This window comes from Oncorhynchus keta, chromosome 1 (assembly GCF_023373465.1).
Source record: "Oncorhynchus keta strain PuntledgeMale-10-30-2019 chromosome 1, Oket_V2, whole genome shotgun sequence".
Lineage (NCBI taxonomy): Eukaryota > Metazoa > Chordata > Actinopteri > Salmoniformes > Salmonidae > Oncorhynchus > Oncorhynchus keta.
In genome coordinates this window covers 38,531,014-38,558,951 of record NC_068421.1, presented here as the reverse complement: position 1 = coordinate 38,558,951, position 27,938 = coordinate 38,531,014, and the positions used below count along the sequence as shown (strand labels likewise).

Genomic DNA, 27,938 nt, shown 5'->3' with positions numbered 1-27,938 from the left:
ACACTCAGACATTTTGCAAACTAAGGATGTGTGTTTCGTGAGTCTGCTAAATCAGAGGCAGTAGGGATGACCAGGGTTGTTCTCTTGGTAAGTGTGTGAATTTGACCAATTTCCATTCCTGCAAAGCTTTCAAAATGTACTTTTGGGTGTCAGGGAAAATGTATGGAGTAAAAAGTAAAACATTTTCTTCAGGAATGTAGTGAAGTAAAAGTTGTCAAAAATATAAATAGTAAAGTACAGATACCCCACCAACATGGCTTAAGTAGTACTTTAAAGCATTTTTACTTAAGTAAAATGAAATACCCATGATACTGGCAAAAGAGGAAAACAACAACAGTAAAATACATTTAGGAGAAATGAATTACTAGATATATGGGGAAACATGAACGCACTAATAATGGGCGTTCTTGACGGGAGCTACTGAGTCAGGACTCTTCATCTGCTTTTGTCTCATCTCTCTCTCCTCGTCACACATCTCTCATGCTCTCATTTTCCTCCCCTTCTCATTTTCCTCCCCTTCTCATTTTCCTCCCCTTCTCATTTTCCTCCCCTTCTCATTTTCCTCCCCTTCTCATTTTCCTCCCCTTCTCATTTTCCTCCCCTTCTCATTTTCCTCCCCTTCTCATTTCCTCCCCTTCTCATTTTCCTCCCCTTCTCATTTTCCTCCCCTTCTCATTTTCCTCCCCTTCTCATTTTCCTCCCCTTCTCATTTTCCTCCCCTTCTCATTTTCCTCCCCTTCTCATTTTCCTCCCCTTCTCATTTTCCCGCCTCCCTCTTTATGTATCTCTCTCACTGCCCTCTGCTCTCTCGCTCGCTTTTCTCTCTTCATTCTCACCGATTGCCGTCCCAGGTTTCCGTGTCTTCTGTTTCTTGTCATTTCATTCCTCTCTCACCTGGACTGCACTCCTATCATTCTCATTTTATCCCCTCCCCCCTCTCAGTCAAATCTGATTGTATTTGGTCACATACACACAGCAGATGTTATTGCGGGTGTAGTGAAATCCTCTCTCCTCTTGTGTTGTGTTTAGGGTTGTAAAGCTTCAGTAATTTAGGTAATTAACAGAAACTCTATGGTCATATAACTTATACTTGAACAACTTTTTAAAAACGTATTTAATATATAGTATTCATGTATTATATGTGTCCATATTGTCTATGAGTTTCTAGTAGATAGACCATATGGTTCAAGAGAAAATAGCATAAATAATGAAAAAAAGCATCTATGCAACAATAACATTATTTTCAATTAACTCTGCAATGTTTTTCACAACTGCCACCAGTTTGACCCAAAACATTGACAACAAATACATATTAACATAGTAAAATAAATAGATGTTTGTAAAGGATATTTCATGCAGAAACCCTCACATTAAACGCCAATGGTATTCACCATGGTTTATATTTAGGACACTTTTTTTACAGCTTTGTCATTATTTTACATGTGATATGGCCACACAGATGGCCAGAGATTATTACAGACACCTGTGATAATCTGAATTACCCAAAAGGGCCACTAGATGTCTTGTGATAGATTACATAAAATCCTTGAAAGATACCAACGTTCTGGTAGTTTACTGGTAAACTTTTCCACAAATATACCCTCACTTTACAACCCTAGTTGTTATTCACAACCAAATGAGATACGGGGTGGCAGGGCGCCTAGCGGTTAAGAGCATTGGGCCAGTAACCAACTGCTCCCCAGGCGCCGTGGATGTTGATTAAGGAAGCCCCCTGCACAGCATTGATTCAGAGGGGTTGGGTTAAATGAGGAAGACACATTTCAATTGAATCATTAATTTGTGAAACTGACTAGGTATCCCCTTCCCTACATAGGTTTTTAGGAAGGTGCGTCAGTTATTTTGTGAAATGTATTCAGTTTGATAGTACACAAATCCCTTGCCTTGGCCATGGGTGGAGATGAGAATAGAATGTAGGATTCACTTGAGGAGCTCAGTACGTAGAATCATGCTATTTTTATTCAGTCTGCATAATGGCAAGGAAAGTACAGGGAGTCGATGCGATTGTAAATAACATGCTTTGAGGTAGGCAGACTCTTGAGTAAATGGTGATGGTGGACTGATAAGTGTGCCTAGTCATGTATGGAGTAGTGAAAACCTTTACATGAAAATGGCCTCGCATGAAATTACTTGTTTTAAGCATTCTGACAGTGTATTGTTACTCTGGAATTGCCCACTAATTTATGGCAGATGTAAGGCTAACGTTGTAGTGTATTTCTACCACATGTCAGTCATATGCATCGGTATAGCCAGAGGACTCAATGCTCTGACAACTAGTGTCAGGCATCACCACTACATCTGAAGATGCACCTCAGCCAATACAGAGGCAACAAGTGTGTTATTTTGGACATTTCTGACAACGGTGGGAGAACTGTGAATACAAAATCAAATGATCATGAATATCCCACATATTTTGGGGGTTTGGTAGTAGAGCAAAAATAAGGATTTCCATCTCCAATGGGATAAAAAAATTATATTATATTATAGTTGTCCATGGCTCCCCTTCACCAAATAAAGGCAGATGTGGCTCAGTCAAAAAGAGTCATAGATTGACAAGACTAGTTTCTCATAAGAAAACAAAAAGCACTTAACAATTCAGTGTCATGTTCTTTTTCAGTACCTTTTTTTGCATACACAATATCACACCCCAAGACATATGAGAACACCTCTCGGAGTTGCAGAAAATGTCCCTAATATACAAATAGACCTAAAGAGGTCTTCATTTATCTTTGAAAATACGTTGATCCTTATCCTTTTAAAATATGAAAGCCGCTATTTTCATGTCATGTTAATGTATTTTCTTGAACAAAGTGTAACAGATCTTCATAAAAGCCAAAGCACTCTTTCACGTCATAGACAAAATAGAAATAGAAAATTGGGACGTTTGTGATTATTAAAGTGCCGGTTGTATAAATCTTTTGGAAATGAGAAAGCAAGACCTATCTGAGAGATGCATGACAACAAAGGCTGCGAGGAAAGAGCCCAACCAAAACCTGTTAAACTTTTTCAATCGGCCTAGTTTTGGGGTATCCTGAATCCATGTTATAATTATTCTGCTCCCGAGTTGAATGCTTTTGATTGTCATTTCTTCAAGACATTGAGTGAGCTCGTGAAAAGTTTGATTCTAAAATAGCTACAAGAGATGTGATATTCCAAGTGGCCATTCTGGGTGAAACTCCGACGTAAAGTGGTAAAACACAATCATCGTGCAGTCTGTCATCGTCACATGACACTGCCTTTTTGGGGTAGTAGGATCCGTTCATCGCCTAAAATAAAACGTGCCATCCTCTAGGATAGGACTGCCATTTCTGATTCATGCAAACACCATTTTGTGTCACTGTGTTATTGTTCTCCTTGACGAAGACCCTGTCAAAAACGAATCCCGTCTCATCCGTCTGATCTCTTTTTACTCTGTTCTATTGAACATGCCATAAATTAATGGTATTTTAATTATATGAAGAATGCTTATAGGTCCTCCTTGGATTATTTTTCTTCTACAAAGATCTACTAGCAGGTTTATCCTGTCGCTGTCATTTTCCAAGGTGTTTCATTAAATGGCAATCGTGCAAAGTTCAAGCTCGTTAGAAAGGTTCTGTACTATGCCATGTGTGGGGTCAATATCAACTTACTTTGGGGTAGATTTGCAGTGTTACAACCTTCTGGCCAGACCCTGTGTTGATAAGCGCAGATTTTTACTCTGCCAACTGAGTACGCTTTCTTGATGCAGCCGATGGCGCGCAGGGCTACGGGCCAGAAGGTTGAGGGTTCGCCGACCACTGCGGACAAGCTCACTCACCCTGCCTGTTTCCATTACAATATGGTTTGGTATCACATTTGATTTGAGATGGTGCTCTTCTAATGACCTGTGTGCTGTGACTGACTGTCTTTGAGCCTTTGTTTTTGGTCTTTCATTTTTTTCAAATGAGAGATTCAGAAATTGGATAGGCACTGCTGTCTCTGAAATAATGGAACAGAGAGCACCTAACAATCTTCCGCTGGCTTTCAGCCCTTTAACTTCATAATTAGGTCTCTCTGAAAACCCTGAAACATTAAATACTATCTCAGAGGATACTTTCACATTTTCACATTTGAAGACCAATTTAATTGAGGCCAGACTATGGTGCTATATGATTTAAGATGGACATCAGAAATGGCAGATTTTCCACATAAAAGCAAATCGAGATTGCTTTGATGTCTTAGACTTGACGGATTCACTAACAAGGGAATCCTCCGATAAACATTTGCTATGCTGTTTTAAACAACATTTTGACTGCGTTCTTGTGCTTTATCTGGTACATTTGAACGCATTCCAAATTACATGACATTATGCTTTATTAAAAAGAAGGTCATGATAATAGCTCAGCCCAATGCAAATAATGGAATGCACTTTGGTATTTAACTGGGGCTGATATGGTTCATATTTTACAAGCGTATACATAGACCCAGAACATGGCTAATAGCCACAAATGCAAGGACTTCAGAATGTTGTTTGTTCAAAGGTTTAACAAGGCTTAACATTTATTATTAATTTTAAACAGACCTAGCTACTATAAGGATCTGTAGAGCAGTGACTCACCAACGCATCCACGCCTGACGACAAGGACAGAGGGAATACACACCAAACACACTTTTACCAGCCAGAGAGCACAGAGAGAGAGAGCCAGAGGGGTCCAGGCAGGAACCCTTACCCCTTCGCCTTCTCTCACACCTCCCGTCTACTTCAAAGCTTCTCCTATCAAATCAAATCAAATGTTATTAGTCACATGCGCCAAATACAACAGGGACAGTGAAATGCTTACTTACGAGCCCCTAACCGACAGTGCAGTTTCAAAGAATACGGCTAAGTTTAAGAGATAAAAGTAACAAGTAATTAAAGAGGAACGGTAAAAAATGAAAATAAATATTTACAGGGGTGTGCCAGTACAGAGTCAATGTGTGGGGGCTCCAGTTAGTTGAGGTAGTATGTACATGTAGGTAGAGTCTATTAAAGTGACTATGCATAGATAACAACAGAGAGTGGCAGTGGTGTGGAGAGAGGGGGGGGGGTCAATGTGAATAGTCTGGGTAGCCATTTGACTAGATGTTCAGGAGTTTATTGGCTTGGGGTAGAAGCTGTTTAGAAGCCTCTTGGACCTAGACTTGGTGCTCCGGTACCGCTTGCTGTGTGGTATCAGAGAGAACAGTCTATGACTAGGGAAGCTGGAGTCTTTGACAATTTTCAGGGCCTTCCTCTGACACCGCCTGGTATAGAGGTCCTGGATGGCAGGAAGCTTGGCCCCAGTGATGTACTGGGCCGTTCGCACTAGCCTCTGTAGTGCCTTAAGGTCGGAGGTCGAGCAGTTGCCATACCAGGCAGCCAGTGATCAGCAACAAGAGCGGCAGGTTTGAACCAAACGGCCCTCAGACTTGAGACAGACTCAGCTGGGTCCCGATAAAGACTGAGGATGACTGTGGCCTAGTCAAGGAGCTTCTCCATTGGAAAGCAATGAACTGCACACACAGGTCCTCAAAAACTTTTATCTTCTCAAGGAAACTGAAAATGACATGGTTAAAAGTGTTGAGATTTGTGTATAATAAGACCTTATATTTAGGTAGGATATATTTTCCGGTATTGTCCTCACTTCTCCAAGGAGATGTTGTTTGGTATCTGTGTTACCAAACAGTCTTCACACGGACGTTAGAATACGTTATGACAGTGTACAAAATACCCTCCCTTTTGATCCATAGGCTGCACAGGTCACAGAACAATGCATGAATGGGAGCAGACTCGAACCCCTGGAACTTTTCCCACACCTAAAGAAAAACCCTGGAATGAGTAGGTGTGTCCAAACTTTTGATTGGTTGGAAATATCCTACTCATTCCAGGGTTTTTCTTTATTTTTGCTATTTTCTACATTGTAGAATAATAGTGAAGACATCAAAACTACAAAATAACAAAAATGGAATCATGTAGTAACCAAAAAAGTGTTAAACAAATCCAAATATATTTTATATTTGCCTTGATGACAGTTTGCACACTCTTGGCATTCTCTCAACCAGCATCATGAGGTAGTCACCTGGAATGCATTTCAGTTAACAGGTGTGTTTGTTCACATTTCATTTGTGGAATTTCTTTCCTTCTTAATGTATTTGAGCCAATCAGTTGTGTTGTGACAAGGTAGGGGTGGTATACAGAAGATAGCCCTATTTGGTAAAAGACCAAGTCCATGCTATGGCAAGAACAGCTCAAATAAGCAAAGATAAATGACAGTCAATCATTACTATAAGACATGAAGGTCAGTCAATCATCAACATTTCAAGAACTTTGAAAGTTAATTCAATTGCAAAAAAACGGCTCTCATGAGGACCGCCACAGGAAAGGAAAGCCCAGAGTTACCTCTGCTGCAGAGGATAAGTTCATTAGAGTAACTGACTCATCTCAACATCAACTGTTCAGAGGAGACTGCGTGAATCAGCTCGAATTGCTGCAAAGAAACCACCAGTAAAGGACACCAATAATAATAATAATAAGAGACTTGCTTGGGCCAAGAAACACAAGCAATTAGTCCAGTGGAAATATGTCCTTTGGTCGGATGAGTCCAAATTTAAGATTTTTGGTTCCAACCGCCATGTCTTTGTGAGACGCAGAGTAGGTGAACGGATGATCTCCGCTTGTGTGGTTCCCACAGTGAAGAATTGAGGTGGAGGTGTGATGGTGTGGGGGTACTTTGCTCGTGACACTGTCAGTGATTTATTTATAATTCAAGGCACACTTAACCAGCATGGCTTCTACATCATTCAAATCAAATTGTATTAGTCACATGCGCCGAATACAACAGCCTTACAGTGAAATGCTTACTTCTGAGCCCCTAACCAACAATACAGTATAAAAATAATATATACAAATAATAAGAAATACCCGTATAACAGTTTCAACGTCAACAGTAAAGAGGCGACTCCGGGATGCTGGCCTTCTAGGCAGAGTTAAAAAGAAAAGATTACGATGGGCAAACAAACAGACACTGGACAGAGGAACACTGCCTAGAAGGCCAGCATCCTGGAGTCGCCTCTTCACTGTTGACGTTGAGACTGGTATTTTGTGGGTACTATTTAATGAAGCTGCCAGTTGAGGACTTGTGAGGCTGACGAGTTTAAGAAGAAAGTTATTTGTTTCTAGCCATTTTGTGCCTGACATCGAACCCACAAATGCTGTTGCTCCAGATACTCAACTAGTCTAAAGAAGGCAAGTTTTATTGCTTCTTTAATTATCACGACAGTTTTCAATGGTGCTAAAATAATTGCAAAAGGGTTTTCTAACGATCAATTATCCTTTTAAAATTATAAACTTGGATTAGCTAACACAACGTGCCATTGGAACACAGGAGTGATAGTTGCTGACAATGGGCCTCTGTACGCCTATGGAGATGTTCAATAAAAAATCTGCCAATTCAAGCTACAATAGGTATTTACAACATTAACAATGTCTACACTTGGCCTCCCGGGTGGCGCAGTGGTTAAGGGCGCTGTATTGCAGCACCAGCTATGCCCCCAGAGACTCTGGGTTCGCGCCCAGGATCTGTTGTAACCGGCCGTGACCGGGAGGTCCGTGAGGCGACGCACAATTGGCCTAGGGTCGCCCGGGTTAGGGAGTGTTTGGCCGGTAGGGATATCCTTGTCTCATCGCGCACCAGCGACTCCTTTGGTGGAGGGCCGGGCGCAGTGCGCGCTAACGAAGGTTGCACTGTGTTTCCTCCGACACATTCCGGGTTGGATGTGCGCTGTGTTAAGAAGCAGTGCGGCTTGGTTGGGTTGTGTATCGGAGGACGCATGACTTTCAACCTTCGTGCTTTCACAATGCGACAAGCCTGTACGGGAGTTGTAGCGATGAGACAAGATGAGACAAGCTACTAACAATTGGATACCACTAAATTGGGGAGAAAAATATACACTGTATTTCTGATCAATTTGAAGTTATTTTAATGGACAAAAAAAATGTTTCGTTTTTTTTTTGCGACCCCAAAATTTTGAGCGGTAGTTTGTTTATATTTGTATTGATATTTTTTATGTTTTGCTCACATAACATAATTATAAGCGTGCATTAAGGTGTCTGTAATTTAAGTAACAACGTAAAAACATTAATAAAACATTAATAAATCAATTTCTATAGATTCCAAAATATTTTTTACAACGGTGGAGGAATACCAAGATGGAGGCATGGTGGCCTCAACACTGTACCCCCTATAGTATCTAGTGTAGGCTATATATAAATCATTTTAAGAGAGATGTCCAGCTCATTCATCATCTTCTTTTCCCTGGTTTGAATATGGGTGTGTAATCTGTACCTGTTACTTTTATTATTAGGATTTTTGTTTCAAGACTTTCAAATAATTGTATTGCATTTGTCCTTTGAATCACATGCTCGAAATACGTCAGACAAACTCAGCATATCCTTTTCCTTTCCCCTTCTTGTCCTGATTCTATCCGTTTTGCCATTAACATCTCCATTATTCATTCATGCTGTACATTTACCGCTTTACCCTGGTTATTTCTAAATAAATCCTCGTTGTTTAATATTTTTTTTTACTGTCGCCAAGAATGCATTGTTTTGTCATTTAAAGAACTTTAAAGAACTTAATTGCCTTCATGTGACAGTTTATTATTATTTTATTTCTTGGCCAGTGGAAACAAAACACAAGCTCGTTGCTTCCCTGCACAAAGCACATAACATTTAACATTGAGCATGATGGTGTCATACAATATTGATGGGATTCAATTTTAAAACCGGAAATAATGCGGCAAGCCAGTGGCATGTGACACAGAGGGATGTTGTGGTAGTATGATGCTTTCACAATGCGGCAAGCCAGTGGCATGCGACAAGCCAGTGGCAGAGGGATGTTGTGGTAGTATGATGCTTTCACAATGCGGCAAGCCAGTGACATGTGACACAGAGGGATTTTGTGGTAGTATGATGCTTTCACAATGCGGCAAGCCAGTGACATGTGACACAGAGGGATTTTGTGGTAGTATGATGCTTTCACAATGCGGCAAGCCAGTGGCATGTGACACAGAGGGATGTTGTGGTAGTATGATGCTTTCACAATGTGGCAAGCCAGTGACATGTGACACAGAGGGATTTTGTGGTAGTATGATGCTTTCACAATGCGGCAAGCCAGTGGCATGTGACACAGAGGGATTTTGTGGTAGTATGATGCTTTCACAATGCGGCAAGCCAGTGACATGTGACACAGAGGGATGTTGTGGTAGTATGATGCTTTCACAATGCGGCAAGCCAGTGGCATGTGACACAGAGGGATTTTGTGGTAGTATGATGCTTTCACAATGCGGCAAGCCAGTGACATGTGACACAGAGGGATGTTGTGGTAGTATGATGCTTTCACAATGCGGCAAGCCAGTGGCATGTGACACAGAGGGATGTTGTGGTAGTATGATGCTTTCACAATGCGGCAAGCCAGTGACATGTGACACAGAGGGATTTTGTGGTAGTATGATGCTTTCACAATGCGGCAAGCCAGTGACATGTGACACAGAGGGATGTTGTGGTAGTATGATGCTTTCACAATGCGGCAAGCCAGTGACATGTGACACAGAGGGATTTTGTGGTAGTATGATGCTTTCACAATGCGACAAGCCAGTGGCAGAGGGATTTTGTGGTAGTATGAGGCTTTCACAATGCGGCAAGCCAGTGACATGTGACAAGCCAGTGGCATGTGACACAGAGGGATTTTGTGGTAGTATGATGCTTTCACAATGCGGCAAGCCAGTGGCATGTGACACAGAGGGATGTTGTGGTAGTATGATGCTTTCACAATGCGGCAAGCCAGTGGCATGTGACACAGAGGGATTTTGTGGTAGTATGATGCTTTCACAATGCGACAAGCCAGTGGCATGTGACACAGAGGGATTTTGTGGTAGTATGAGGCTTTCACAATGCGGCAAGCCAGTGGCATGTGACACAGAGGGATGTTGTGGTAGTATGATGCTTTCACAATGCGGCAAGCCAGTGGCATGTGACACAGAGGGATGTTGTGGTAGTATGATGCTTTCACAATGCGGCAAGCCAGTGACATGTGACACAGAGGGATTTTGTGGTAGTATGATGCTTTCACAATGCGGCAAGCCAGTGACATGTGACACAGAGGGATGTTGTGGTAGTATGATGCTTTCACAATGCGGCAAGCCAGTGACATGTGACACAGAGGGATTTTGTGGTAGTATGATGCTTTCACAATGCGGCAAGCCAGTGACATGTGACACAGAGGGATTTTGTGGTAGTATGATGCTTTCACAATGCGACAAGCCAGTGGCAGAGGGATTTTGTGGTAGTATGAGGCTTTCACAATGCGGCAAGCCAGTGACATGTGACACAGAGGGATTTTGTGGTAGTATGAGGCTTTCACAATGCGGCAAGCCAGTGACATGTGACACAGAGGGATGTTGTGGTAGTATGATGCTTTCACAATGCGGCAAGCCAGTGGCATGTGACACAGAGGGATTTTGTGGTAGTATGAGGCTTTCACAATGCGGCAAGCCAGTGACATGTGACACAGAGGGATGTTGTGGTAGTATGATGCTTTCACAATGCGGCAAGCCAGTGACATGTGACACAGAGGGATTTTGTGGTAGTATGATGCTTTCACAATGCGGCAAGCCAGTGGCATGTGACACAGAGGGATTTTGTGGTAGTATGATGCTTTCACAATGCGGCAAGCCAGTGACGTGACACAGAGGGATTTTGTGGTAGTATGATGCTTTCACAATGCGGCAAGCCAGTGGCATGTGACACAAGGGATGTTGTGGTAGTATGATGCTTTCACAATGCGGCCAAGCCAGTGGCATGTGACACAGAGGGATGTTGTGGTAGTATGATGCTTTCACAATGCGCAAGCCAGTGGCATGTGACACAGAGGGATTTTGTGGTAGTATGATGCTTTCACAATGCGGCAAGCCAGTGACATGTGACACAGAGGGATGACACAGAGGGATTGTGGTAGTATGATGCTTTCACAATGCGGCAAGCCAGTGACGTGACACAGAGGGATTTTGTGGTAGTATGATGCTTTCACAATGCGGCAAGCCAGTGGCATGTGACACAGAGGGATTTTGTGGTAGTATGATGCTTTCACAATGCGACAAGCCAGTGACATGTGACACAGAGGGATTTTGTGGTAGTATGATGCTTTCACAATGCGGCAAGCCAGTGACATATGACACAGAGGGATTTTGTGGTAGTATGGTGCTTTCAGAAAGCAAAATGGTTTCAACCGATAGTGTTGCAGTGACTCAAATAAGATTGTGATGAAGTGAGAGTGGCTTTAAGCCCGGCTGTTACAGAACACCATTCTAGGAGATTGTGATGGTGTAAGACAGACCACAAGGCTCCTCAGCACATATATCTCCCCTAAGACTGACAGTGATTTTAGGATAGCGAGACAGTGATTCTGCAAGTTGATTTGAGACTGTGCTTTGAGACTGTGACTGTGCAAGGCAAATCTCATAATGGACAGAGTGAGACTGACTCTGTAAGACTGATGCTATGAGGCTCATGAGGGATAGTGGTTCTTCAAGAAGGAGTTGATGTCTGACAGCCAGCCACTGCAGGTCTGAGATATTCAACGTTACATAACCGTGAGGAAAATATTCTGTGGGACACACGTAGTTGTCCCATGACATGGCTACAATCCAGTGATTCTACAAGGCAGAGCAGTGGCAACCCTATGAGAGTGCTGAGTGGTAGTTGTAGGGCCTGTGAAATAGTAATGATACCACAGTGCAAACTGAGGTGTCTCTGCCCTTGGCTGAGCTCGCATGGTGCAGCTACAGCAGATGGAGGAGCTGCTCTGACTGCGCTGTGCATCCCAGGACTCGCCGCTGGCTGGTGTCAGCGTGTCCTACTCTGGGTCATTATGCATGAGGCCTAATAACACAGTGATGGATTATAGGTCACCTCGGCTCCCTTCTGACCTTCCCTTCCCTTCCCGTCCCTCCTTCCATCACGCATTGGTCCATTTCCAACAGGCAGCACAACAGAATAACTCATCTCTGGCTGAGGACAGACAGAGCAATTAGCCCTGCAGGAGGGGCTATAAGGTTCTCCTTAGGTTAAGAGTCTGATAATCCATCCAGCTACCCCAGCGGTAAACAAGCTATGCGGAAACTATGGGATTAGCATAATTACTGTAGTTACTATGGGTGTCTGTTCATAGAGGTAGTGTAGATGAACATGTACCAGTCTAGAGTCTAACATATAGCAAGCGGTTGCAAGATAGTCTCCTCTTAGCATTAACTGTACCATAAGCTTAGATGTCTTGATCTATCATAAACAATTTCACCAGAGGAACACTAACAGATTTCATTCTTAGCTTCATGGCTGTACGATCATTTAATGCTATGATAATTCAAATTAATTACATTTTCTCTTATTAGCTGATACAGTAAAAGGGAATGTACATTTCTCAAGACTGTGTGTGAAGTCCTCATTGGCAATTAGGGAGTTCTACTGTACTCCCTTCAAATGATTCTGCCGATCTGTCATTAGCACTGCAACAACGTTATCTTTTGTTTCGTGGTTTTGATTTGAAAGTGAAAAAGATGATAACTTACAGCAAATGTTCTATGTTGAAAGAAATGGGTCGGGATGGCAGTGGCTGTTGCAATTATTGCTCTGTACTTTTATATGGGATACTAATTAGAAAAATTTAAATCATGCAGATTTTGGCTGAGGGCCTAGAGATAGGCCTTCGGGGCTTCTGTCTCCAGAGATCCTAGGAACTTATTTCTTTATCAAGGGACTCTATCCATTCATATGGAGAAGTACTGCATAATTCATCTGGGTCTGAAAGAGTCTGCTTTCTACTGGCCAGCCATTAAGGGATGAAGGCTGTAGACTGCAAGGAAGTGGAAACATGTGTGTTTGCTTGAGAAGGTGTGTGTGTTTGCGTGAGAAACAAATAAAATACAATTTTATTTGTAACATGCACCGAATTCAACAGGTGTCGACCTTAACGGGAAATGCTTACTTACAAGCCCATCATCAACAATGCAGTTAAGAAAACTAAGAGTTTAGAAAATATTTACGATATAAACTAAAGTAAAAAGAAAGTAAAACAATAAAATAACAATAACCAGGCTATATACAGGTTAGTCGAGGTAGTTGAGGTAATATGTATACTACCGTTCATAAATTTGGGGTCACTTAGAAATGTCCTTGTTTTTGAAAGAAAAACATATTTTTTGGCCATTAAAATACCATCAAATTGATCAGAAATACAGTGTAGACATTGTTAATGTTGTAAATGATTACTGTAGCTGGAAATGGCTGATTGATCGTTAGAAAACCCTTTTGCAATTATTTTTAGCACCACTGGAAACTGTCGTGATGATTAAAGAAGCAATAAAACTGGCCTTCTTTAGACTAGTTGAGTATCTGGAGCAACAGCATTTGTGGATTCGATTTCAGGCGCAAAATGGCTAGAAACAAAGACCTTTTATCATGACACAAGGCGAGACCCAGATGCAGACACAGGAGGCAGATGGTTGGAGTTTAAGATGTTTAATAAATCCAAGGGAAAAGGTCAAAACCAGTTCAGAGTTCAGGAGGTACCAAAGGGCAGGCAGGCTCAAGGTCAGGGCAGGCAGAATGGTCAGGCAGGCGGTCATGGAGTCCAGAAAACAGGCAAGGGTCAGGACCGGGAGGACTAGCAAAGGAGAATAGAAAAGGAGTAAGGGAAAAACACGCTGGTTGACTTGATAAACATACAAGACGAACTGGCACAGAGAGACAGGAAACACAGGGATAAATACACTGGGGAAAACAAGCAACACCTTGAGGGGGTGGAGACAATAACGAGGACAGGTGAAACTGATCTGGGTGTGACACCTTTCTTCTGAAACTCGTCAGTCTATTCTTGTTCTGATTTAATTGCAAAAGGGTTTCTAATGATCAATTATCCTTTTAAAATGATAAACTTGGATTAGCTAACACAAAGTGCCATTGGAACACAGGAGTGATGTTGGCTGATAATGGGCCTCTGTACTCCTATGTAGATATTCTATTTAAAAAAATCTGCCATTTCTAGCTACAATAGTCATTTACAACATTAACAATGTCTACACTGTATTCTGATCAATTTGATGTTATTTTAATGGACAAAAGATGTGCTTTTCTTTCAAAAACAAGGAAATGTCTGTGACCACAACCTTTTGAACGGTAGTGTATGTTTTTGGAGGAAATGTGCTAGAATTAGGCCTAAATTCAAATGTACATCCCAAGGGATTTCTTCCCCCTCCAGAGTGACCTTTTGCAGATCAACAATCAAAACAAAAGAATCCCATTTTCCTGTGTAACCTTCAAGACTCATGCAGTGGTACGTTTCTGTTGTGTTTTCACAGATTTGCCTTCAAGTCATCCACTATTCCCATGTCCCTACGTTTACAGAGGCCCCATAGAAAAGTTAGAACGCACAACAACTCACTAAGCTGAACATTACATAGAGGCAAAAAAACTAAGCTGATAAATAAATTGGTTGAAGCAGTAAATTGAACAATTGTTGATTGTAACCAAAATCCAAGCTGACAAAATAGGGTGTATAAGATATGCTATGAGGCAGATAGTGAACGGTACAGTGGATCTTTTAAGATTTGTAGTTTGATTTGGTCGCTCTGTTTGTCTTAAAAGACTGCACTGCAACAAGGTGAGTCTAGTGTGAGCACATAGTGTCTGCAATGGCTGTTTGTGGCATTGAGTCTCTAACAAGTAATATACATTTGCAGTATATAAAACATAAGCGACTAGGGAAACCTTTATGATAGTATGTGAACGGTATAGTATGTCAACACCTTTGTTGACACCTCAGCGTTCAGTTGCTTTGTTTCTTGTGCTTTTCGCCTTCAATACAATATTTTTCTATTGCTCTATTTATGTACTACGCCTCTATGTGGACGGCCTGTTTGTGAAATGAATAGCAAAATAATGACCTGAGGGTTGGTGGAGACTCTGGGAAAGGTCAAACTCCCACCGTCACGCCTTCAGAATGAGTCTCTGCATGATTAGCTTCTCCAATCATGGGGCGTAATGTCAGGATCTCCATTTGCATGGAGACTGACCCATACCAGATGCATTTGATTCCCTTTGATCACAGAATACATTGTTGGAACAGTGATGTCTGAATTCATAAATCTTTTGGCCTTGACTTGGAGAAGGTTGTGCACTCTGGATTTGACTCTCGGTTGCATGTGAGTTATCATTTCAGCAATCGTGCAATATGCAGGGCTTCTTGTAATTGCATATTCATCGGAATGTTCATACATCCGATAATGCAGAGTGTTTTCACACCTCACTCCCAGTTCACCTCACAAGACCGTACATAATGTCTGTGAGGATTTTAACCTTGTGTAGGTTTTTAGCATTCAGAGGCTTCTTGCTGACCGTTATCTTTTTTTGCACATGGATTTTCTGCAAGGAATAAAATGAACTCTATTACATACAGGACTTGAGGAAAGAACAGCTTGTGTGAAAACAAACAATGAATGCATACGGTTATTACTGTAGCATTCACTTCCGAAGGTAGGAAGGTAAACATCTCTGGCAACCTAGCTACGTTGACCAAATCGTTTTTTGGGGGGTGTTTATTCCATGTGTGAAGCAAAGTATTTGTGGAGGAACCATGATGGCTTTTGCCAAGCCAAATATTTCAAGAAAATCTGTTAACAGAGAGCACATTAGTGTGACTGATGTTTTGGATCCCAGTACTGCGCAAACAATATGCTTATTTTGGCTTGGCATGTAATCAATCTATGCTGCTGGGGATTAAAAAAATGTTTTAACTGTCTCGCCGTGCGTTTGAATATTATCAGTCGGGACGCTATCAGCACTGACGTCAGCATAAAGATCTCATGGCTCACTGGACAACATTTGCTGACAGAGGAAATGTCCCCAAATAAGCAGAGTTTTCTGGTACTTCTGGAAATATCTTAGTCATGCCAAGGCAATTGATTTGACATTTCAGTGCTAGCTGAGGGCTTAACAAGGTTTCTCCCTCGTCAGAAACCCTAAAAGGAGGTCAATCACCACTTTGTGCACAACATTGCCGTTCTTTGTGCCCATTCTCTTTTATTATCTTTGCTGCCAGCTTGAGTTTTGCTGACAAACGGCTCATCTGGCTGTAGATGTAATGTATTGTGTAATTCATTGTGTTCCTCCTGTGATATATTGCTGAGTGCGGGTGCCGTATCCTTTTTCCTGCATATCATGCATTTCGCTGCCAGGAGCTCGCGTATGACGGGAATGTCAAGGTAAATTATGCATCCACCCCCCCCACAAAGAGAATGAAATTCATCTGAACACACTGTTGGTGGGTGTGTTCCCTTAATGTTCCCTTTCCCCTTTTGATAACGGGCCATAGTAAGTTAGGTATGATCTCAGGGGTGAGAATGCCTCATTGATCACCCAAAGTTCAGTAATGGTCGTAGAACCATTTGTGTTTATAACCAGGTTACCCTACACAGTTCGTGAAGAATCATGCCTGGCAGAGTTCAATTATGATCAACCCTTTTTTTAACCTGAAATTGCTTCTCCAATATTTTTGAGTTTGTCATTTTGAAGAGGGGGATCGTTTAAATGAGGGGATAACAGAACTCTTTGTTCAGCTTAGCAGGCTTTAAATGGACCTCGTTTCAGGTTCTAGTTTTGAGGCTCATTCACTGTTCTCTCACTCAGTGTTATCTCACCACATTCTGCTCTTACCCAATAACAGTTTGTTCAAAGACAGAGGAACAATACTTTCTCCAGACATGTGGAGTGACAACGTGGTGCAAATAGCGATAGTCATGACAAATCTCCACCATGCTGCATGTTATGAGTAAGCATAAATATTCTCCGTAGGATTACGGTTGTTTTTCTCATCTCTAGAATGCCTCTAAAATTGCTGTCCTTCATGCACGTGGACTTATATCTATGCATACTGTACCTTCAACATCTAAATTCACTCGCTAGTACAATTCATACTGTATTACAACGTGATTTGCATAGTACCGTATGTCCTTCCCAACATACAACAGGGCTTTCCAGTGTTTCAATACCCCTGGTATCGCCGGAGCTTGGAGCAGCCCAGTGCCATGGAACTAGTTCTGTCAGTCTTCTTTCTTTCAGCAGTGTACAGTATGTGGGGAGGTCTGTGTGAGGAAGGGCTGAGTGGGTTTCGCTAGTCTAGCGTGTGGTCGAGGGCAGCGGTCAGGCTCGGAATACAGATGAACGGTAACCATATTATATGTTGGCGATATGGTGGGCAAAGAAGGAGGAGGGGAGTTCTCTCTCCCGGTCTTCTCTCAGTGTTCTTGGTGCTCAGTCACGTCACTGTACTGCAGTAGGATAATGCTAATGCAGTAGGATAATGTACAGAATGTGAGGGAGGAAAAGAGAGCAGGGTGTAGCTCTAAATGATCTCGCCCATGTTGCATCAGTGGAAGGCTTGTGGCTATGAGCATAATGTTTCAATGGGATATTTAGGGCCTGATTAACTTACACATTTTGTACCAGAGCAAAAACCATCATTTTCAGAGGAGAATAAGAAAAATAACAGTGACACTTTACTTGACACCTAGCGTCCTAACACGTTATGACACGATCATAACCGTGTCATATGTCATGACAGCTGACATAACGTGTCATAATATGGTCGTAACACTGTCATGACCCATATATTTACAGCTGTTCTGACATATTGCGTTGTTTTATGGCTGTTCATGACACCTACATAAGAGTGTCAAAACCCACATTTATTCAAATGTGTTTTTCCCTGGAAAGAAGTTTCCTTTCGTTTGAAAGTTTGTTTCTTAAGTCCTTTGTTGTTGTTGAAATGAATTCCTTACAGTCCTGTTTTTTTTTTCATCATATTTTAAATAAATGCACTGTATAAACACATTCATGAAGCGTTATGACCATCCTGTGTCACTTTACTTGGACTAAGAATATACACTTTATGACACTGTCAAGAAGCATCATGACCATCATAATCAAAAAACCAGATAGGCCAATCACGTACATGCCCTTATGTCAGCCACCAATCAAAAAGAGGGTGTCTTGTCCTGCTCCTGCATTCATCCCAGTCATCAGCAACAGACTATTGGGGTAGGTGCATGTCTGACATCAATGTGTGTGAAATTACAATGATCATTTCATATGGTCAATTCCAGCAAATGTTATATAACATTAACATACTGTTGACAAGTAGGCTATGGTGTAACGGAATGTTTTGTCTTGTGTGGTAGGTTTTGTGGGTTTTGGCACTCTGATGAAGGTGTCATAACCAGCCACAAAATAACGCAATACATGTCACAACCGGCCTAAATATATGTCATGACAGTGTTATGACCATATTATAACAGGTTATGAAAAGTTATGTCAGCTCTCGTGACATATTATGACATGGTTATGACTGTGTCATAAGGTGAGGACACTAGTTGTCAAGTGTTACTAAAAGGGTAAGAACAAGGCTAGAACATGAAAGTCAAGAGTGAGTGAATAACATGAATAGTTTTCACTTGACTGTTTAATGAATGATCTTAATATGAATGTGTTATTGATCTACTTTAATGTTGAGGCCTATTCTCTCTTGCAAATAAAAAGTACATGCGTAATTCATCTGGCTCTGAATATGAATAGAAGAGTTTATCCATACTAAAAATCAAATAATCAATGGGCCTTAGTGTGCATAGAGCTTGGCCATGTACAAACTATTCTATCTTGCTAAAACTTCTCCGTTGCTTTTCGTAGAGGAAGATGGAGTTTGACATTTTGTTCTAAGGAGCGTGAGGGAGGATCCACAGCGGAAAGCATTTTAGTGCTCCCTCTAATGCACTAGTATTAGCACTTCCATAAACTGTCCCATATTAATTATGCTCATAATTCTCTCCAATCTCTCACAGATGCAGTTCCATTCTGGGCTAATCTCACACTAAAGCCTCATTGCAGAATGCTGCTGATGCTGAAACTGAGAAACCAAGTGTGTTTTAGTGCTACTCTTCACAATTTGTCTGAACCACAGACTGTTCTTATTGGCCAGGGTTCCCCAACTGGCTGAATTTGGCCCACCAGGTTTTTGAGCTATTTTGTAATTGTTGGACATTAAAGACTGTAAAGACACCTGCAAATCAGCTCCAAGTGATTTTAATTAGGGAACTCTGTTCCAAAGTATTCCCACGCATCATGGAGAGATACTGTGTATGTGATCATATTCAAATGTTTTAATCAAATATTCTATCTGTTTGGGCTTCTTGCGGTCAATTTGCAGTCTACAAATGATTTATAATTATGTTCCCGGCTCCCTGACCATCCGCTGGAGAAAAAAAATGTCCCACGGCTGAATCTAGTTGATGATCCCTGCTGTAAGCTACTTTGGCGGTCAACAAAGGATTACATTCGATCATTAATCATAATAACAAATACTGGTGTTTATTCAGGATATAAACACAGGTTCTATGTCGGAGATGAAGATGGCATGCAGAGAATGCTGATGCTGTTTACAATTTTTCCCATTATGATCAAATGTGCAATACTGTCTGATTTCACTTTACAATTAATTAAGGTGTGGGGTGATTGAACACAAGGAAACAGCCTATTAAATCTGTTTCCTGATTAGCAAGAAAAAAGAAAAAAAAAACTGTTCGGTTGCCACATTTACATTTCTGATGAAGTTGGAGGCATGCCCTTGCAACTCTTGCACCAGTAACAGCCAAAGTGAATATAATTACCATCCTTGTTAAAATCAAAGCCAATGTGTCTAGACACAGTTTTATGATGACAGATTGGGCATGACCCTATAAACAATAAACAACTTTACCCATCAGCTCTTTCATCATGTGGTGAGCGTATTAAAGATAAAAAGAAAATTAATGTCTGAACAGTAGAATATGTTTCTGTAGCCGTTAATGAAATACATTAGCTTACAAAATAGAACACGGAAATAATATTTTGAGTCAAAATAGTTTTCTAATGTAGGCTATATGTCAGAGTTCAGTTCAGGTGGACGTGCATAGCCAGGTAAGATAAGGTGGCTATGCTATGCTATGCTATGCTATGCTCGACAAGGTCTTCAGTGTTGAGCAATTTCGCTCCTTAGTTGGGCTATACTGGTAGCCCTACAGTCGTTTTGAAATACCTGAGGTAGACTTTATGGGATCATAGAAATAGAATGACAGAATTCGAGTTCTATTCATTCTATTTCTATGTATGAGGGAAAGCAAGCACAATGCATCCAATACTGTATGTTTTTAATGCACAGCTGAAAAGCCTACCACACACATTTGATCAAATAAAAATAAATAAAACATCAATCAATTAAAATGTGAACTTGTATGCTCATGAATTCAATTGTATTAACTACATTTAGCTTATTATTTCTTTGGGTCATGTTATGACCATGTTGGCATGTAGTCTTAACTTGTGGACTTTGAACAACAAGCGAGGCATTTACTTCGACACATGGCCAATGACTTTCCTCTCCTCTCAGCTGCCGACCGCAGTTGGGTCTAGCGGAAAGGGACCTCAGCTGGTGCTGTTGTCGTGACAACCAATAAGGGCGCATCAGACTCTCGTGAAGGGGGCAGCAGTGCGATGTATAAACGGGGGTGGGGTAATCGGGTAGAGAGAGCTCTAGAGTGAGAGGCGCTGGTGACTGGAGAGGTTTGAATTTCCTCCCCACCTCTAAAAAACTCTGCTGCCTGCTCATCGCTGCCTTTGCGCGGGAGCAGAACGCACAGTGGAATACGGCGCTTGCAGAGAGGGTTTACGGAATATATGTTTTCCTCCAAGCCATTTTGTTTTCGTTATTTCAACGCATATTTACCTTCCTCAACATCATAGAAGCCCTTAGTCACACTTTGTCGTGGAGTAGGATATTGCCAAGGGTCGGAGCGCCACTTCAATTCCCTTTCAAAGTCCAAACACTTTTCTCTCGGATCTTTGCGCGTCCGGTTAGGAAATGCTGGTCGGAAGGAGACCGTGTTGGAGGCAATTGCAGGCTTCTTTTTTCAGACTCCTGTGTCTTATTCCTACAGGGTTCCCCGTCCGAAGTGTGGATATGCAGCGAGCGACCGACAACATTACTATTCGCCAGGGTGATACAGCGGTTATCAGGTAGGTCTCAACTCAACTTTCCATTCGTTCGCAGCCTCCAAGTGATGCTGAGTTTTGTCTGCAGTGCATAGAACCAGCATGGAATGAAATGATCACTGATTCAATAGGCACGTTCACTAATGTGTAGGCTACTGATGCCTATTGTGATCTAATTAAAAATATTGAAATGTCAATTGTTTTAAATTGTATCGGACATCAACTAAGTTAAATACTCATAAATGGGGTATTATATGATAAAAAAAAATAGGCTCTTTCGGATGAGAAATGTAGAGATAAAAATAGCCTTTTTTTTTTGGAAGAGAGGATTTCAAGTGAATTATTTTCATTTGATCTGATATGCGATTTGATATAGCTCCATAGCCTAATCTACTATGTAGTCTATGCCACAGTCACATTATCATCCCCAAACTGCAAAATAATGATGTAGCCTAACTCAAACGACAGTGCCCTGGTATTCATTGGAAGTCACTGAAAACGTTAAGTGCGTCATAGAATCGCCCAGAGATGATGAAGCGGAGGATTATAGGAGGCTACTCTTTTCAACGTGGGAGAGGAGAGGCAAGGGCTGTGTTGGGTAGCATACAATACATAACAACGCAGTTTGATTTCCCGAATTGCACAACAGTCCCAAATCGCCCGGTTGTGAAAAATAAGTGCAAAGCACCATAAAAGCTTCACTGGGGATGGAATCCATCGTGTCTTTGTGCCTTTTTTGTTGTTGGGAGTAGTTTTAACCTATAGTTAATCACCTCCCAGACAATGCAAGCTGTCAATTTAAGGCTATTATGTTATTGTTGGACACAGATGTCATTAGTCACGTGGTCACCGACATGTGTTTTTGGTCTAGCAGGTCAGTGAGGGGCTAGGACAACCCCTCCCAAAAAACAAATTATTTGGAGGGGCCTATGCAAGACACAACAGCAATATTTCTCTCTAACTCACTCTCCCTCTCACACACACATGCTGATTTTTTTTATTTTTACCACTGAATTGAAAAGTATGCTAATGTAGAGTTTATTGCTGGCATAGCCTACATGGTAAAGAATGAACCATTATGACTTATGTCTGAAAAATAGCTTGGAGGAAATTGATGTTATGTAGGATATTTTTATTTTTCTGTCATGTTAAATGAGAGCAATCTGATCTTTATAGAGCAATATCAGGTTTTGTACCCATTGTGAGGTGTACACACTGCACTAGACAGAGGCAACGAGAGTATCGTTGTGTATTCGTTGACGGGTTGTCCATAGAGTTTGGGAATCATTGACCCAGACACAACCCTTACTGTGCTGTATTGCCCTACAAGGGCCTCTGCATGCCAAGCTGTTATATGTTCTCTATACATACCCTACGTGACCAAAAGTATGTGGACACCTGTTCGTCGAACAACTCATTCCAAAATCATGGGCATTAATATGGAGTTGATCCTCCCTTTGCTGCTATAACAGCCTCCACTCTTCTGGGAAAGCTTTCCACTAGATGTTGGAACATTGCTGCTGGGACTTATTTCCGTTCATCCAAGAGCATTGGTGAGGTCGGGCACTGATGTTGGGCGATTAGGCCTGGCTCAAAGTCTGCGTTCCAGTTCATCCCAAAAGTGTTCGATGGGGTTGAGGTCGGGGCTTTGTGCAGGCCAGTTCTTCCACACCGACCTCGACAAACCCTTTCTGTATGGACCTCACTTTGTGCATGGGGGCATTGTCATGCTGAAACAGGGAAGGGCCTTCCCCAAACTGTAGCCACAAAGTTGGAAGCACATAATTGTCTAGAATGTCATCGCATTCTGTAGTGTTAAGATTTCCCTTTTTAAGATTTACCGGAACTAAGGGGCCTAGCCCGAACCATGAAAAACTTTACAGTTGGCTTTATGCATTGGGACAGGTAGCGTTTTTCTGGCATCTGCCAAACCCAGATTTGTCCGTCGGTCTGCCAGTTGGTAAAGCGTGAATGATCACTCCAGACAACATCTTTGCACTGCTCCAGAGTCCAAAGGCGGAGACCTTTACACCACTCCAGCCGACGCTTGGCATTGTGCATGGTGATCTTAGGCTTGTGTGCTGCTGCTCGGCCATGGAAACCCATTTCATGAAGGTCCAGACTAACAGTTCTTGCGTTGATGTTACTTCCAGAGGCAGTTTGTAACTCGTTAGTGAGTGTTGCAACCGGGGGGCAGATGATTTTCTCGCGCTACGTGCTTCAGCACTCTGCGGTCCCGTTCTGAGCCGTTGTTGCTTCTAGACGTTTCACTCCACATACTTTTGTATATATAGTGCATCAATGCACTTGAACTAATACACAGTAGAATATGCTTGCCTTTTCTACTCCATACGACTTTATCAGAGCACATAATCATGTTCTAAGGGCAAATCACATTCAGATATTATATTGAAGACGACATGAATTCAAGAACTATCCAGTGTCTCTTGACCTGAACATGTATATCACAGTACCATTTCATTAATTGTAGCACTTATTGTCTGTAAGGTGTGAGGGATTGTACAGATCAACATCATCATCATTCTGGCCCCTCTCTGGATTTTGTGTTAAACGCTCTACAACAAAGCTTTCTTAGTGTTCAACAAGCTTTCTCTGCGTTTAACCTTGTTCCGAACACCTCCAAAACAAAGGTAAGGTGGTTTGGTAAGAAGAATGCTCCCTCTCCCCACAGGTGTGATTACTACCTCTGAGGGTTTAGAGCTACTTGGGAGTATGGCTAGACGGTACACTGTCCTTCTCTTAGCACATACCAAAGCTGCAGGCTAAGGTTAAATCTAGACTTTGTTTCCTCTATTGTAATCGCTCCTCTTTCACCTCAGCTGCCAAACTAACCCTGATTCAGATGACCATCCTACCCACGCTAGATTATGGAGACATAATTGGCAGGTAAGGGTGCTCTCGGGTGGCTAGATGTACTTTACCATTCGGCCATCAGATTTGCCATCAATGCTCCTTACTGCACTCTATTCTCCTCTATATCACGGCAATCTATTCTCCTCTGTAAACTGGTAATCTCGGTATACCTGTCGCAAGACCCACTGGTTGATGCTTATTTATAAAAACCCTCTTAGGCCTCACTCCCCCCTCTCTGAGATACCTACTGCAGCCCTCATCCTCCACATACAACACCCATTCTACCAGTCACATTCTGTTAATCCCAGCCCATGTCCCCGCAGGAGGCCTTTTGCCTTTTGGTAGGCTGTCATTTTAAATAAAAATTAGTTCTTAGCTGACTTGCCTAGTTAAATAAAGGTACAACAAAAATGATAATCGTCATCTGATCCGGGCATAAGACCTATTGAAAGTTATAATAAAATAAGAAGCATTTAACTTTCATTCTAGAGAACTATTCACCTGATCCTCTCATGCTGATGCAGTAGTGGAACAATGGGAATATCTCAAAGCCTATGGTAGCCTACAGCCTATATTGCTAACCTGTTGGTCAAATATGTGCTGACCACTCCGGTGTTGTCACAGCCCGGCCCAGCAGGTTTAGGACCTATAATCCACTTACTGGATTTCCTCTCTCTTATCACTTCCATCAATTAAATTACTTGATCATCAAGTCAATCAATTCAAACGTAGTTACTGTTGAACGTTACCAAGGCTCAGCAATTAATATCCATTTAAAAATCTAGTCATTCAGTTTACTCAGTGCATTCATTTCCTTCAATTCTGAGTGAGTTTAGCCTTCACCCGGTCTGTACAGTAATAGATGTTCTGCTCAATGCCTAGTTGTTTTCCTTCCATACAGGGTCACTCACTGAGCATAATATTCAAACATGATTCCTGAAGTTACATTTGTGAACAGAAGTTGGCTTCAAGTTGACTTTGTAGTAGTTACCTCAATTATCAATGACTACACAACAAACTGCAGTTGTGCACCCTGTAGCCAAACCAAACCGTATGCATTTGTCACTCCCCAGTTTCAACAGGAAAATCTGATAGAAGAAAAAGGGCCACTATGAGAGAACTTTCAGGGGGGCCTCTGGGTAGTCATTTGTTGCTTGAGAAAGTGTAGCCTGTTTGATTCCATAAGCTGGTTTTGTCATGCTGTTGCGATATCTGTGGCCTAGAGAAATAATATTGCCGTGACTCCATTACCGACGCTTGCGGCTTAGTCATGACATTACAGGCATAGGTGGAGCTGAACCCTTAAAGAAACTATTTTGTTACACAGTAGCTGTGGTGTGCTAGTAACAATGTCCCCAAGATGAGAAAGAAAAAGGGCCTCATCACACATGCAAGAAAAATGACCAAAATAATTGGCCTTTCTCAACATCCGCCCTTTAATATTGATTAAAATAAGGGTTTTGTGAAGATTATTTGAAATTCCAGGTGTCATCAATTGTAGAATAATATCTTTATACTGTACATGCTTGGTGTGCAATAGTAAACCTCTGTTGTATAACATTAGCTTTAGCAACTATTTACCTTTTAACCTCATGTGCTTGGCTAGCAGCTCAGAGTTAATCTGTTAAACCCTAAGATTGTTTAAGTCCGTCTCATCACACGAGATGAGATTCACATGACATGAATGTATTAGTACAGCAGTCTATGTCGACGCGTTCTTTAGACGAGGTGCTGTATAGGTCCGCTGTAACTTAGAATCATGCTGATTACGATTTATTGGCGTCTTTGGCTGTTTAATACCATTCATGTCCCAAACGTCTTGTTACATCCCCAAACATTTAGATCGCAGTGAAAACGTCCTACATTCTGAACCACTTTTGAGATTGATACCACCTCAACAACCCAAACGTAACCATCTCAGTCAAAGTGAATCACGGCTGCATCTCTAAGTTATTTTGTATCCCTTTGCAGCATTTCCGTGTCACAATGCTATACTTTTTAATTGCTTTTCCACTTGTTGGCAGTCCTGTGGCCTTCAGGGTGCGTTCTGATGTGGGAGAAGTGCAGAAAATGGACAATTGCTTATTAAAGCATTAATGGCACAGACACTGTGATTGCTCTCCGCCAGGTCAATTATTATTGATTTGACAATATCCACTTCGTCTCGTAGAATTTGGTTGGAGATCATTGTGGGCTTGTGCTTTTGCCCTTAGGCCCGTTGCCACAGACACCCGAGAATATCCCATTTCTATTCACGTATGAGAGGCTCAGTGGGTTTAAACCTGCTGGGTTCAGATATCAGATGTGTGAGGCGAGTTCTCATTGAGATCTACCGGCATAGCAGACCCCGTGTAGCTTTTTAAATCTACAATTTGTGATCTGGGAATCCTGTCCATGGTTATTTCAATTATTGACGTATAAAAATGTTACACTTCTCCGTCCTCACCCCTTCGCTGTATACCAAAACAAATGCATCGGATCAGGATCAGACTGGAAGACATTGATGTTCGATGGCGAATGTGGCCTTGAAAGGATGATGTGACGTTATCTAGGAAATTGCTATCTTCTCAGAGTATACTTCAGCTCACGTTTGATTTTATTTGACATCTTCCGGGAAACATGTGTTGTCAAACACAAGATGTTTCTTCTATGCTGTATAGTTGCAAGTATTTCAGCGCCAAGAATATGAGCCATCTACAGTATGTCAGACGTTCTTTTGAGGATAAAAACGGATAAATGATACCTACTCAATACTGTTTCCATGTCATTCAGGGGCATAGTTCCAAGTGTATGGAAGGATAGAGCACTTTCTAGCTCGTTTCATGTTATTTGTTTTAAAGGCTACTGAAACACACCCAAACCTCTCTCCCCATGAAGTGTTGGAGTGTTGTCAATTCTCATTATAATGAACAGGCCGTTTTATTTTAAGTTTGGGGTGGGATTTACAAAAAGATTGCCTCTGATTGTTTTAGGATTTACAACAGAGAATTGTTTTAAGTGTTGCTTACAATACTAGCTGCTATTGATCCCAGTAGAAAGTGGATGGCTTAACTGTTGACTCACGGATCCCAATACAAAATAAAAAAACTCACAGTTAAGAGATTATGCTCATTTGCAGAACACCAGTATAGAACATGCATTTTCATTGTTCTCTTTAAGAACTGCGCATTGATCATATACCAGACTGATTATCCTATCTGTTATCTGTGTGTTCATTTTTCTTGGGCATATTTTTTTTCAAGTCCAAAAGTTCCATTAAATCTATTAGAGTAATGTGGTTGTGTTGTTCTGACCGTATAAATCCCCCCTTATTACCTCTAACAATTGCCAAGTCATTGACTCCAAACATGGATTATCAATTTGGAAGAGCAGTTATTGATAAGTAGTTTGTTAGCATACTCGGAAGGAGGGCACTTACTCTAAGTGTTCATCTCCAGTACTGTAATGTTCATAGGAGCTTAAAACTCTACCAGGAATCCTGGCAAGTGACCCTCAGAGGACATCACTGGCATGGCATAGAGGATGGAAACAAAACCAAATATGTTCTGGAAATATGAACACATTTGCATAATTCAGTTACGAGACATGTATGGCTCTCACGTCCTGTTTTGAAAAAATTGAATTCTATTACTTTGGATAGGTCAAATGGGTAATGTGTTCCTGTTATTTCCTAATCCTGTTGTAGAAGTATTTAGCATAAATAACAAATAGTAATGTTTTACAACTATTACTATGCTTATACATTCCACAACCATATCACAAGCGTTGTCACATTTTAAATGGGGAAAACACATTGGCTGGAATTTCATAAGGAGAAAAACTGTGCTACACAATTTCACACGTTTTGCCTCCGGAGGGTCCCTATCGCTCAACAAGTCATCCGACTGAGTGCAGGTTTTTTACAGTTTATAGCCTCTCCCGGCCTTTTAGCATCTCTCAC

At 41.5% G+C, this 27,938-nt stretch overlaps 1 protein-coding gene across 3 annotated transcripts in view; it reads left to right on the top strand.

The window, feature by feature from the left end:
• LOC118384704 (limbic system-associated membrane protein-like) overlaps window positions 1-27,938 on the top strand; it is a 1,031,328-nt gene that overhangs the window by 860,604 nt on the left and 142,786 nt on the right. For 2 of the 3 annotated variants that reach the window (XM_035771464.2, XM_035771456.2), the window contains exon 2: window positions 21,070-21,148. In XM_035771464.2, the coding sequence (XP_035627357.1) occupies window positions 21,070-21,148 (79 nt within the window). Of the gene's footprint in view, window positions 1-20,618; window positions 21,149-27,938 lie in introns of those variants that run through there. The other variant, XM_035771448.2, reaches the window with a different exon arrangement.